Source organism: Acanthaster planci, linkage group LG04 (assembly GCF_054643075.1).
Source record: "Acanthaster planci isolate LZ-2023a linkage group LG04, COTS_SCS, whole genome shotgun sequence".
Lineage (NCBI taxonomy): Eukaryota > Metazoa > Echinodermata > Asteroidea > Valvatida > Acanthasteridae > Acanthaster > Acanthaster planci.
This window is the reverse complement of record NC_141780.1, coordinates 20,389,342-20,402,542: the sequence shown is the minus strand read 5'-3', so window position 1 is coordinate 20,402,542 and position 13,201 is coordinate 20,389,342. Positions and strand designations below refer to the sequence as shown.

Below are 13,201 nucleotides of genomic sequence, written 5' to 3'. Positions count from 1 at the left end.
TATAGGACGGTACTCCCAACACACCGCCAGCTTTGAAGGCAGAACTCTAGAGCAAAACCTCTCGCACGGACCATCTTAAGTTACCGAAGGCTCTTAAGTTGTAAGTTCACAAGGTAACCACAATAGCTGTCCATGTAACACGGCTTGCCTTGCACCTGGTATTCGATACTGTTCCATAGACGCTACTGCTTGTAAAGAGGTAGGTAACATTTCAGCATACTTGGGGATTGAAGAAATAAACAGCTTATACTTGAAAGTCGATACCAAAGTTCAAATAGAAAAGTACAAGACTAACACTGCTCCAATTAACTCATCAAACCGACAAAAATAAATGTAGTGACCATTTAAAATGGTTTATTACAAATGCCATTTTGCATAAATAACATTTTTGGTTGTCCACTTCAATAAAATATATTTTGATTAGTTTCCAAACACTTGTAAAAGACTACAAACACCGAGACCACCATGTTGAAAATATTTCCCACATCCTTGTAAATCATGTTTCCAAAGCCTGGTTGCATTGCACTGATCGCCAACAAATGGATTACACCTACATGTACGGTTGAAATCTTTTCTTTTTGGGGAAGAAAATTTCTTATACAATGACATTACTGATAACGGCAATTATGGACTGTCGCACATATTATACTCTATGCGAAAATTGTTTACATGTAAACAATCAAAGTTCATAAGTCTTAAAGGACCCATCAAATGTTACACAGAATGAGACAAAACATGCAGCTTGTTCCATACTAAAAGGAATTTCAGCAATGATTGAAACTTGACTAATTAAATGAATAACAAAACCATTTTTTTAAAGGGTGAACCAAGAACGGAGAGGTATTCCTTAACCCAATAGATTAACTGAACCACTTGAAGAACAGGATATAAATATCTAAACCCAAACATATGGAAACTGACACATTCCATAAATAATTTGAATAATGAGGTCAATCGATGAGCAAGAAAGGAGACAAATTATGAGACTGATCATTGTGGTAGGACAAGTCCTTTCTCGTGGTGCTATTCAAGTCTGGTCTAGTCCCAGATCTCCATGTTCTATGAAAGCATTAGCATGTCTTGGCTGTCAAGCACCTTAACAGTTGGTTTTACGTAATAACTGACTTAAACCATTCTGAGGATGCAACAGTAGCACAGAAATGAAAAGGTATTTTTAACAACTTTGGTACACAAAACCAGGCTTGCTTGGATAAAGCCGCTTATTATGTTTTAAGTTCACGCACTTGCTATGCTTTAAATTCTCTAGGCTTCCAGTGGACGTAAAGAGTAGCACTGCATAACGAAGAGAGGTATACTTTGAATCCGTCAACGGTCCACAGAAAAGTATTCCTTAGGATTCCTTCTTTTCCTTACTAGTCCCCTGTCTTCCTTTCCACTGGTTCAAAACAAAATTTATCAATTCTCTTTCTGTAAGCAGAATGGTAGCAAGGACCACCAGTAAGCATACTCCACCAATGATTATGTGTGCTAGTCGGTAGATGAGGCCTTGATCACAACAGAGATTGTTCTGAAATTGGAAACGATAAGGGGAACTGTGACAAAAACAGACAGTAATGGCTTAGGAGAAATACTTAACACTAAAGAGTGGTGAGTGCATCACAAACCAGGCATCAGGAAACCAAAACAAGAGTTACGATAGGTAACTATGGTTAAGACACAAGAATTAACCCAAACACTACACAGGGCATGAAGTTAAAAGGTTAAAGAATTGAAAACAAACGTCACACTAAAACCAAATGTTAAGATTTTATGGTGTTAATTTGTCAAAAAAACGCACGTTTGCTTTAAACTCAAAGACTTGATTTAGAGGAATTTTGTGAAAAGTTTAGTGAACTTTAGAGAAAATATAATTCACCAGTGACAAAGGACTCACAACAAAATGCGAAAATCAAACAGGCCTTTTTGCTATGTTTATTTAAAGGTGGTGACGCGCAACAGAAAAACCCTCAGGTCCAAACTTGCTAACCACCGTCAACGTTTACTAAAGTCGTACTGAACTCTAAGAAAAAAGCCACCAGTCACTGAAGCTGGTTGGAAGATCTCTAGTCTTTGACTGACAGTCTGTTGTTCATTCATTTGAATATCAACAGTGGAGAGATGGATTGCCCTACAAAGGGGTTGATACACTTGTTTGTGGGGCCACTCGGTATCCCTGCCTGCTTGGAAACACCACTGTTTACTTGAAACCCCCTTATCAGGAACCAAACAACTCCAGGGCAGAAAAAAATGAGGGCACACTCACACTGGGCGCACTGTTTTGTTTGTTCGACTCGTCAATTTTCAATGTAGGTGACAATTTCGGCAAAGATACCAAATTCCGATCATTTGGGATTGCCCATATCAATAACTAATTAGCATTTCTGATGACATTTGAAAGTACTGTTATGGAAGACTGACCAAGACCTTGAAATATCTAAAAATAGGATAAATATCTGTCAAGTACCACAATTAATTATTCAAACATTGGTAAAATACCTGCCATTGTGGTTGTTGCAAAGGCAACATATGAAAGCCTTGAAAAAACACTACATTTTCTACTGTGGTCCTAAAACATTAACCCTACCTCAAAACTATATACATAGGGTGACATAAAGTTCTCTATCGGTTTTAAATGGGCACAAACAACTTCTATTTGTATTACCAATTTACTTCATCTTCCAAAATGGAGACTTTAAAACACCGAAATCTTCTCGTTAACATTTTATGCTGATGACTCACCTCTGAGATGTAAGTAATAAACGATGATGCTAGGTATGTGCAAAGTACCGGTGTGGACGGTAACAGACCTTGTAAAGGCTGAAATGTTGTGCCTCTGTAGTAGTTGACTGTAAAGTAGATGCTGTGCCACAACGAAAATAGAAACAAATAGGTTTGCTTTTTCATTTATAATTCATTATTTTTTGGGGGGGAGTAGGCAATCTCATTTCTTTTGTTTCCCTGCACTGTTCAACCAGTAAGGGGTCTTAAATACACCAGTAATTTAGACACAATCTGTTTCGATTTCACTCTGTTTCAGAAGACAAAACTGAATTGTGAGAGATATTCAAATTATAATAACCTGACACTCCATATCCTCAAGTTTCCATACATAAGTTTCTATAGATACAAGAGAGTTTGGATTAACGAGAGGAAATGATGAAAGAGCATTTTGTCACACTTCATGATGTAAAACAACTCAGATGGTGAAAACCAGAATTAGAAACCGTTGGTGCTGATTCAGCAAACAAGGTTGTCTTGTAAAGAAATTCAAATGACACTTTGGCCGTGTCCGAAATGGGGCTTCCAGAGCTACGGCTAGGCCAATTGTCTACGCATCTCCACGCATTTCCAATGGAGCGAAGACCTAGACCTAGCTCTAGACAAGAGATTCGGATGCAGCCTTTGACAACTCTACCTATGTGTTATTCTGGCTGTCATGTTGAGGCAGTTGGCCAGAATGAAACCAATGCTTCCAAACGTTTTAGTCAGGAACCACGACGATGACAGGAAAATGATGGAAAAAAGCAGCATCTTGTTATTGTACCTACAGAGACAAGACAGGGTACCATTTTAGTTAACAAACAACGAACACCAACATCTGGACCCAACACTGTGAAGCCTTGTCTTAGTTCTGTGAAGCCGGTAAGCAGAAAATATCACTGAGCAAGTTTTTATTAGCTAAGTGAAAACTGACTGGGAACCAATCACAAGAAATATACATTATACAATTTTCCTGGTAACCTTGTTTCCCTAAACATTATTTTCTTCCATGCTAAGCAGATAGGTTTAAGTAGCCCCTTCTTTTTGGGAAAGAGACACATACAAAGGCTGCGACCAGATGAGTTAGCTGTGGCTAGAGATAACACATGAGCCTATGGGGATTGCCTGAAGCCACTAGCTGCTGGCTTTCATAGGTACATGCACTGTTCCAAGCCACAGCCACACACACACACAGCATTCTCAGCTCTCTGCACAAACCATGTAAAATCAAAGAGTATCTCAAATACTGCAACATCTCATCTTGAACTTTCTCTGCCAATAATCTTTTCAAAGGCACATCAAGAGAAAACTTACTTGTCAACATCATTTTTGCTCATAGCGGCAAACACAAACGCCTCAGTGGTCCCATTAACGGCAATCAGTAAGACATACACACAGTACCACCGCAACAATGTTGGACCTGTTGAATTCATTGTTTTTTCAAAGTGCAAAGAAGCAGAAATTAATTCTACCCTTGATGCCATCGAAATGAATTTCTAAAAGCTCTCATCAAAACCCCTCAAATGGTTGTAATTATCAAGTTACTGGACTCAAATTATTACAGTAAATTACAAGGCAAAACCAATTAAGACATGCACATGGCAACCGCAAGCCAATAAAAACTTAGTCAGAAATCAATCATACACCATCAAATTGCAGGCCAAGTCACAGGCTATTCACATGAACTATGACAAAGGTATTCTCCCTCATCCGTCACCCCATTACTTCTATTCTTGAGACCCCGCATTTGACCTGTTTGGTGATCGACTTCTTACAGACAAAAAAAATGCACAGCTGAAGTGGATACTTCATCTTTCGTCATCATCGTTCCTAAGGTAGCGATTCAGTGCCAAAATCACTTAACCGTATCCTAGTGCCTTTGCAAACGACGCATCAGCTGACTAGTTAATGTGTAAAACCAGCAGCATGACAAGCCATGTCACACTTCAATACTCCACAACTCTCTGAATCTATCTGCTTGGCGATTGTGACAAACAAAAATGGTGGACAATGTCCCCACCACAAGCCTGGCATTGTGTGTAATCAATCGACCAGACTGCCTCGGAGGCATCCCACCCCTCCCCCCTTCCACAACTACACAGAACATGTAGAGTGAGAGGGTTGGCCCACCCCAAGGTGCGGTGGGTAGGAGGGGAGGGTTAGGTCTGCTCTGCACACCATGCACTGCCGGCTCACAGCGGAGGTATTCTACTCTCGCACACCAATGACTCAAGCACTCCTCACGGAACACAACAGGGACAGTGTTGCTGAACGGCCCTGAACAGGGAGGGAACACAGAGGGCGCTCCCCCCGCTGCCACAGGCCGTCCGAGGAGCGGATCTAAGGCAGTGTGTACACTGTGATGTTGCAAGTTCACCAATAAAATGAGAATCCTCAAATAAAGAGAGAATTCTGAATGACTCAATAATTCTCACAAATGTCGTAGTTGAGTCAATTACACATCCATTACAAGTCTCAATCCAAGCCACAAACTATTCAGATGAACTATGCAAAAAGCATTCCCTTGTCACTGTTCATAATGCCACCAGTGAGACAGGTCCTCTTACTTAAAACAACTCAGTTCTGAAAGAACACGACAGTGCAAGAAATCACCTGAGCCAGTGCTGAGAAGTGATCCACCATAAATATCCAGCAACAGATAGGAGTAAGCTTGGCCAAAGACCAGGATGGTGCTCCCGATGAGAACTACAGATTTCAGCAGACACTGGAGCAGGTCTGACGCCAACGTAATGGACTCCTGTGAAGTAAACATGTTAGCATCAGCACCACGTCGGTATTATGGTTCTTTGTTGGAAAACTGCTCGGCAAATTTGTTCAGCTTAGCAAAAATGGCCGATGGCCAACCACAGGAAATATAAACCATGCCAATTTAGCTGGTAACCCATTTTGACTGCGTAAATCTTTGTCAAGTTAAGCACAACTCCACGTCAACCATTTCTAAAAACTGATCCCTGAATGATTAACTTTGAAGAGGCTGTATTACTTTTTGAAGTTCATTTTAGTCTTGCCAGGCTGTCCATATCTTTGATACCTTCTAACTTTATTTGTTAGCCAAGTCAAATTCTGATACATGAGGCTGTTCATACCTTGGACTGCTTCTCCAACGGAACTCCTCTCTCCAACGTCTGAGTGAAGAACAAGTAGCTGCCATCCTCAATGGGCAGGAAGATAAATCGAGCAGCTAGGGAGCCCAGATTGTTGATGACATCATAGATACCCTGGTCCCCGAAGCTGAGGATGTCAAACACTGTCATGACGTAACGTTCTCCTTCACAAACAGAGAGAATCAAAACCTTGATATTCCAAGTTTGACCCAAGTCAGTTCACTCTGTGTGATATTTTCCTTACACATCGCCAGAGAATAACCGTTTCTATGTGTGTCTTGTGTAGTGTAGGCCTGTATATAGTACTGAAGTGTGATGTCACTGCAAAAAATGGAGTATGCGCGCAGGTTGGTTCGAGCGCTGATTCTCGCTCTAATGCCTTTTGCACACAAATTACGCGCATGACGTAGTCACTTCGGTACTCTATGAAGTCGGAAAGCTTTTCTAGGTTCCATTTCATCCAAAACAATGGCAGGAGTCGGTCCGAGTGACACCAAAAGGGAGCTTTTCCCGACTCGACTGATCTTTCAGTCATCAAAAGTGATGGGATACATTGATGGACGTACAATGAAAGCACGTTCACTTTGCTGACAAAGGATACCAGGAAACTGAACTCATCACTCGCTGCACGCTAATGCCGCAGAACGGATGTTTGAAAATGAAGTTGGTGAACAACTTAATGGTAATGTCCCAGGACAGGTATCTAATGTGGTGAGAAGTTGGGATGAATTCAATGGGATGAATGATGTCTTGAGAAGTAAAGCGAACTGTCAGGCAAGGGATATCACTAGAAGGAAACTCAACAACATCCAAGTACCTCGAGTAGAACATTGACTGAGGGAAATAACCCAAAAGAAACCTTTCCCTGACTTTCAATATAATTGTTTAAATATGTTTTTACATAGGCACAATATACATTTCACTTGTAAATGGATTTATTTCTTAAAGTTTTAAACCCAGTTATATTTTGCTTGAAAATACTGATATTTACCGTTGTAACATACAAACATGGTGGCTTGAACTCGATTAAAAAAGGTCTTCGCTCAAATTGAATGTAAGATTTTGTTAACTTTAATTTTGGGGAAAACCAGGGCCTATGTCTGAATGAACTGGCTGTGGCCAGGAACCACACGCATGCCATAGGTACACATGCTATTTCTAGCCAAAGCCACAACTTTTGGCCATAGCCTGAGCCTCTGATTTCATCTACCCAGTTCTTATAAATGTTGGGGAAACACGATGCAAGCTGTTTTTAATTTGAATGTTTTCAGCACATTTTAAGCTCAACGCTTGAAATACCTTCAGTGAGAATTTGTTTGAGGAAACCCTGCTTAAAGAAACTCAGTGTAAGATGAGCTTGCTCCGGGCTAATCCACTGTTGGAAAAAACGAAAAAATCAAATATTAAGAATCACATTACACGGGATATGAGATGTATGTATTGATGATGCACGACTTTAAAAGAAAATTCACATCTTATAATATGCTCTCTTACTGACAAATTCATACTTCAAAGTCACCAAGAACAATGAAATCCTTCGATGTATATATATATTCTCAAACAGAGTATTCATTTTTGAAAAGTGTAAAACTTGGGACAACTCAAAACTCAGAACGATGCTTGGGGTGTACTGACCTGCTTTAAATGTAGCTTAGGAAATAGGTCTCGAACAGATTTCATTGGAAAGTCCTCATCCCTTCTTCCTTTCTTCAGAATGTAGTAAACGAAGTAAGTATAGTATAAACTAACGTAGATAACTGTGTAGCCCAACTGCAAATCAAACAAATGACCGAAAATATCATGGAATTGTCAGCAAGTCAATATCAATGACTTTTTTATATATCCTAAACAAAGTTATAGGTAAAAGAAATTACACAGTATTATTTTGCTGATAAAACTGAACAGATTTACAAATGTCCCACTGGAAAAAGAACGGCACTTGCCATTCTCCTATCAGCTCACCTGACTGATGCAGAATGCATAGATCCCCCACTGGGGAAAGAAGATCACCAATACTGCGACGAGCATGGACCTCCCACCAATGGCAAGGCCTTCAACGACAACCTTAAGAATGCAGTAAAAGTTAAAACTTTTTTTTAAAAATCTTTTAAGCCTTTAAAGGAAAGTACTTCTTCAAATCTCAAGTAAACAAAATACCCTTAATTCATCATTGAGATGAATTTGAATAAGTATACAGACGATCTGAGTTCCAAACTTTCCAGGCTTGCAACACGACTAATGTTGCTTACATCCTAACGTTTGGCCTATTCTTAGACTATAGACATTTTTCATGATGCTGCCTTTTTGTCTTGCCCCTTGTATACCCAATGAAATAAGTAATACAACTTTACATATTGGTAAAATGGAACAGACTTTTTTTTCTTCCAGCCTCACTTTGGTAACATTGCTTTCAATGGTAGAAAAACAAGATGGCTGCCCCATGATAAAGTTCTATCTGGTGTACAGGATTATGGCTTCTAAAAAGTACCCCTGAACAGTGAACACGGACATCGACAATTGGATGAATCACAAACAAGGGGCTGGATAGCTCAGTTGGTAGAGCATTAACATGGCTGGATGTCACTAGTTAAAATTCCACTCCAGTCAATAGGCCAATGTACTTGTAATATCACACTTTGTTTACATGTGCTCTTTCCTATGGAGCCAGTGGCAATCAGTGGTCCACTAAGCACCACAGGATAGCACATAAGCATGGAAGTATGTAAACAAAGTGTGGCTTCCTCACTATGAAGGTCTTTTTCCTCCTAGAATTTGAACGACCTCAGAAAGGGCAAAAAGAACAACAGGTTGTCCACACCTTCAGTTTCACAAAGAGCATTGCCTGGCCTAGCACCAGAAGGGGCTGCGCCGATAGCTCCAAAACAGCAGAGATGGCGTACACCCACACCCCGAAGGGGTAGTTGGCAACAGTTTCTGGGTCAGGCTGTTCGAGGAGTGCCATCCAAGCGTAGCTGAGAAGGACCCCGCACAGGATACCCAAGGGGAATCTGAAAGGAGGAAAAAAATCCTTATTTGATTTCAAACATGAAAAAATGCTTGCACTGTGCTAGAGCAGTGTCAAATAATCCAGATTCAGATTGTCACCATTATTGAATTCAATGATAAATAATTTCCTGGTATTGAAAATAACGGAAACAAGTCAAACACAAAAAGAACAGAAATGCAAACTGTCCTAAAGTTTAACAAGAGTTCCTTGAACATAGCTATTTAAAATAAACCTAAAAGTAATAATAAATGTATACTTTGTGTGCCTTAAGGTACTTGATTCCCTTATTCGACCCAGATAATCTTAAAAATCACCAAAATTAAACATCTGGTTTTACAAAGATTTTCACGTGAGATTTTAAGTTTATCATGGTGAAGGTGGCAAGCAAAGGTAATGGGTCTGCGGTAGCACCACGAATGTGTGGTTTTGATAAGAATTGGAGGGTACTTAACATGTTGAATTGTATGCTCTGTCTATCATTGGGAGACTGATTTCCATGGTTAGAGAAATTCCAGCCAAACTACTATTATTGTATTTTTGTAGAAGATCTAAGGAGTGTGCCATTGGTCTCTGCACAGATGCGTTGGATGAAGCTGATAACACCAAGGAAGGTTCCGGGCCAAAAAAACTAGAAACTTCTGGTTAAAACTCTAAGCAGAACAGAACAACCCTAGCACCTTCATCGTGTATTTAGTAGGTGCTTAAACCCATACTGGTGTGAATGCCGATACAGAGTGGCTTCCGCACTTCACCACAACTCCCTCCCTCCTTTATGAAGAGCTATCCACTGTTATTGCTGGGAGGCGAGGAACGAAGACAATTCCAAAGGATGACTTACGAGCACCAGAGCAGGTTGATGGTGAGGGCCCACTCTTTGCGTTGACCTTGGCTGAGGCAAGCTCGGCGGAACGCCTCCCCTGCTATGAAGAGAGTAGTGGAATACAGGAGCTGTAACCTACGGAGAGTAGACAAGTTGGTTGAGTGCCATCCCCAAGATGTGACTAAGCAAGGGCTGCATCCAAATCTGTTGCCTAGAGCTAGGCCTAGATCTTCGCTCCGATGGAAATGTGCGGAGATGAACAGATAATAGACCCAGCCATAGCTCTGGAAGCCTGTTTTGGACACGGCCGCAGATGAGGACAAACAGGGATAGATGCACAATGTCAGTTAGAGCTCCATTACCTTCTCAAAACCTTCAAAATCCACAAGGACATTTTGAAGGACTTAAGGCAGGATTGGAAGGGTAGAACCCTGCCACTACAGGTCTTGATGACCCTGCCGTGGAGGACCGTGTCATTGGCTACCTTCACAGTGGAGAATTTGGGAGGCTAAAGGAAGCTTCCATGCTGAAGTCTCCAAAAAGTTGGGGTTGTATTATTGAAATGTCTTGATCAGTTAAAATGTTGAATGTAGATGCTTGGATAGAGGAGGGTTTCTTCCAAAAAATGCCTCAGAATTAGGATTAATACCTGACAGCGACAACTCCCAGCATGTCCTTTGAGATGTACCTCAGCATAAGAGCATTCAGAACAAAGGTGGTCACACGAAACATGATCTGTGGAAAGATTAGAAGTGAATTATCTTTGTTCTAATCATGTAAGTGTTTCATTAAAATGCACTGAGAACTCCCACATATTTTCTTTTTAAAAATGTTAAGATATTCATCTGAAATTTCCAACAACATTTCCAAAATGTCCCTGAACCTTCCCCAAAATTAAACAGTGTCCTTAAAGTTTAATGACTATCACTGAAGTTTGACCAAATTTCTGGACATCAGATCCTTAGATTAGTTTTTGCTACAACAGTGTTGAAGTTGAATTGTGTCTGAAAAGTATGTGGTGTTGGAGACAAAACCCGTACGTAAAATTATTAAAATTGTTAGAAAATAATAATGTGGAGCACCACTCGAAAAATGAACGATGCTGAACATTGTTAATGTCCCATTATTTCATTAATTTTTGATTTACCTGCAGTATCATGTTGTAAGACACGGACCGTGCTGCTCCTGCCAAGACTCTGCTGCTAGAACTTGGCTTTCCATCTTGCCGTGTTTCACTTGCCATGATGTCCTCAAGTCCTGTGTATACCACCGATGATGCACACAATCATGAGATCTGGAGCAATCATCATAGTAAAGATGATTTACAGTTGATTTTGACACTTTACTAATGCAAATGCAAGAAATGTAAACCAAGTGAGGTCATGGACTTAATCTCTTTGAACTGTTATGCAAAAAAACCAACAGGGAAAGTGGAAAAGAATACTGCATCGCGACTCCACTTCAGTGGCTGTGTACAAAGTCTATGGGAAGTCAAGAAACTTCTTTAGGTACATGTAGGCCTCCTGTATTTCCTATTGGAATTCTTGTTCAATCCTGACCGTCCCAGATGTCTTTTAAGCATTTCTGCAGTGATTGATTACCTCCAGAACTATGGGGTTTGTCGTTCGCTACACTCCCACGAGGAGCACGGTAGATGATGAACCCTCAGACTGGGGGTATTGACTGACCTTTACTGCGAAGATACATGTATATGATGGAAAAAGTGGAGGCAGGATGGAACATGCTGTCCTTAGAGGTAAACAAGATCAGAAAGAAAAGGTGATTGAATGATGGCACCACCATCAACAGATTAAAACTGATTATGTAGATGCCTGGCAGTGCAGCGATCACATAAATCATGGAACTAGCTATACCTTTAGCTGCGAATATTCCGAGTAACTTGGACTCCACGAACCGCCTTTTTTCACATTTGGACACAGTCAAGTGAGAGTCCAAGTACCATTCATAGGCATTTACTTCCATTAAATGATTTCACTCAAAATAGCTTGTGCGTTGCACCGTTGTCGTATCCAAATCAAAATCCTCAGAATTCAACTCGCAAATAGTTTTTGACTAGTTTAATGTGCCCAATTTTGAATTCAGTGGAAATTGGAGATTCCAATGACGGTGGTAAAGTTAATTCACACACGTAAGAAAAGAGAAATTTCCCATGGAACTCAAAAATACTCTGGTTGGCCAAGCTTGAAGTCACCATATTCATCTAGCAAGTCAAACTGTATGCTAATATACCTGAAAACAATGTCACGCTGCTTCAGTCGAGCTGGCGGACCATTAACAAAAAGAACACGGGTCTGCACACCCATGGAGACAATTTAAACGGGAATTTGTTTCTTTTTTTCTCTTTGTGTGGAATCTCATGTATAAGGACCGTTTTGGAGGTGAATTTTTAGGATTTTGATTTAGGGTATGACAGTACACGAGATATTTTGAGCGAAATTATTTAATGGACGTAAAAGCTTATGAATGGTACATGGACTCTACTATTGCCATGTCCAAATGTTAAACTACCCCCAGAACTGTGGGGTCCGACATCCGCCCCGCTACCATGTTCGCGGGGCAGACGTTGGACCCCACAGTCCTGGTGGTAATGTTAAACTATAGTTAAACAAGGCAATTTGTGGAGTCCAAGTTACTCATCTGACTAAGCTACATGTGCCTGTCCTATATCATAATGCCATAGAATGAACATCCTGGATTTCTGTCCACCACCCGCACAGGTCTACTGCTGAAACAGCTGCCAAAAAATGGTCATTGTTTCAAAACTTTAATTAATTAAGGAAAGCCATTGTTTTTACCATCCCAAAATGGAAAAAAATGGCCACAAAGTGATTAAGAGTTCCTAAATCTGACAAAATATCGCGTTCGTAAAAATTAATCACAGCGTGATGCAAGACGGACTGGGAGCTAGTCTATGCCTTGTCATCAGTCATGTAATTATCAGTGAATACCAACGGGCCTCATGAAAAAACAGGATCCTCATAGGCCTACTAGATTTTTAGAGTTTTCCAGAAGGAATTCTGGGAAGTTCATTCTAATGGCCTAACTTTAAGCCTTAAACAACCATGAAGATGATGGCAAACCCCGTAGTCCAGGTGGACTCCCTGACCATACTCCGTTTTACCATTTCCGCTATGTAATGAGCTGATGAAGACTTCCGTTCAACCTGTAGCTGTACTGTAGGCCTACCACCTGTCTGTAAGTGTAAATTAATTGGTAATCAGGTCTACAACGAAAAAGTTTCACCAAAAAAAAGATTAAGAAGAACTGATTCAGAGAGAAAGTTACAGCGATGACCAATGGATCGATCTGCACAATGAGTTTAAATAAGTTAACCAAACATACCAATGAAACATGCGTGAATTTGTAACGTCCGTTTTGTCAAAGGAAACGAGACGTTTCGCGTTCACTGGGCGCAGCCATCTTTGACATTTCACGACTGGTTTCCGCTCGTTTTCCACAATTACCAAG

The 13,201-nt window shown here is 40.4% G+C and overlaps 1 protein-coding gene and 1 non-coding gene across 11 annotated transcripts; both read right to left on the bottom strand.

The window, feature by feature from the left end:
- Nucleotides 1–332: 332 nt before the first annotated feature.
- Nucleotides 333–13,195, bottom strand: rft1 (RFT1 homolog). 10 transcript variants are annotated; one of them, XM_087135268.1, is made up of 16 exons: nt 13,076–13,180; nt 12,814–12,926; nt 11,314–11,461; nt 10,860–11,006; nt 10,362–10,447; nt 9,731–9,847; nt 8,704–8,893; nt 7,848–7,949; nt 7,521–7,655; nt 7,185–7,260; nt 5,868–6,049; nt 5,374–5,518; nt 4,075–4,180; nt 3,416–3,544; nt 2,740–2,860; nt 333–1,528 (listed from the first exon to the last, which is right to left on the bottom strand). In XM_087135268.1, the coding sequence occupies exons 4-16, from the start codon at nt 10,953–10,955 to the stop codon at nt 1,352–1,354; spliced, it is 1,662 nt and encodes a 553-aa protein (XP_086991394.1). In that variant the 5' UTR covers nt 10,956–11,006; nt 11,314–11,461; nt 12,814–12,926; nt 13,076–13,180; the 3' UTR covers nt 333–1,351. The 10 variants fall into 10 exon arrangements, with proteins under 10 accessions (XP_086991394.1, XP_022104961.2, XP_022104957.2 ...); XM_022249269.2 differs by having other exon boundaries at nt 12,855–12,926; XM_022249265.2 differs by lacking the exon at nt 12,814–12,926 and having other exon boundaries at nt 13,076–13,195.
- Nucleotides 4,921–5,115, bottom strand: LOC147799474 (small nucleolar RNA SNORA53). Its single transcript, XR_015425128.1, has one exon. It is a non-coding gene; the product is annotated as a small nucleolar RNA SNORA53 (small nucleolar RNA).
- Nucleotides 13,196–13,201: the final 6 nt, after the last annotated feature.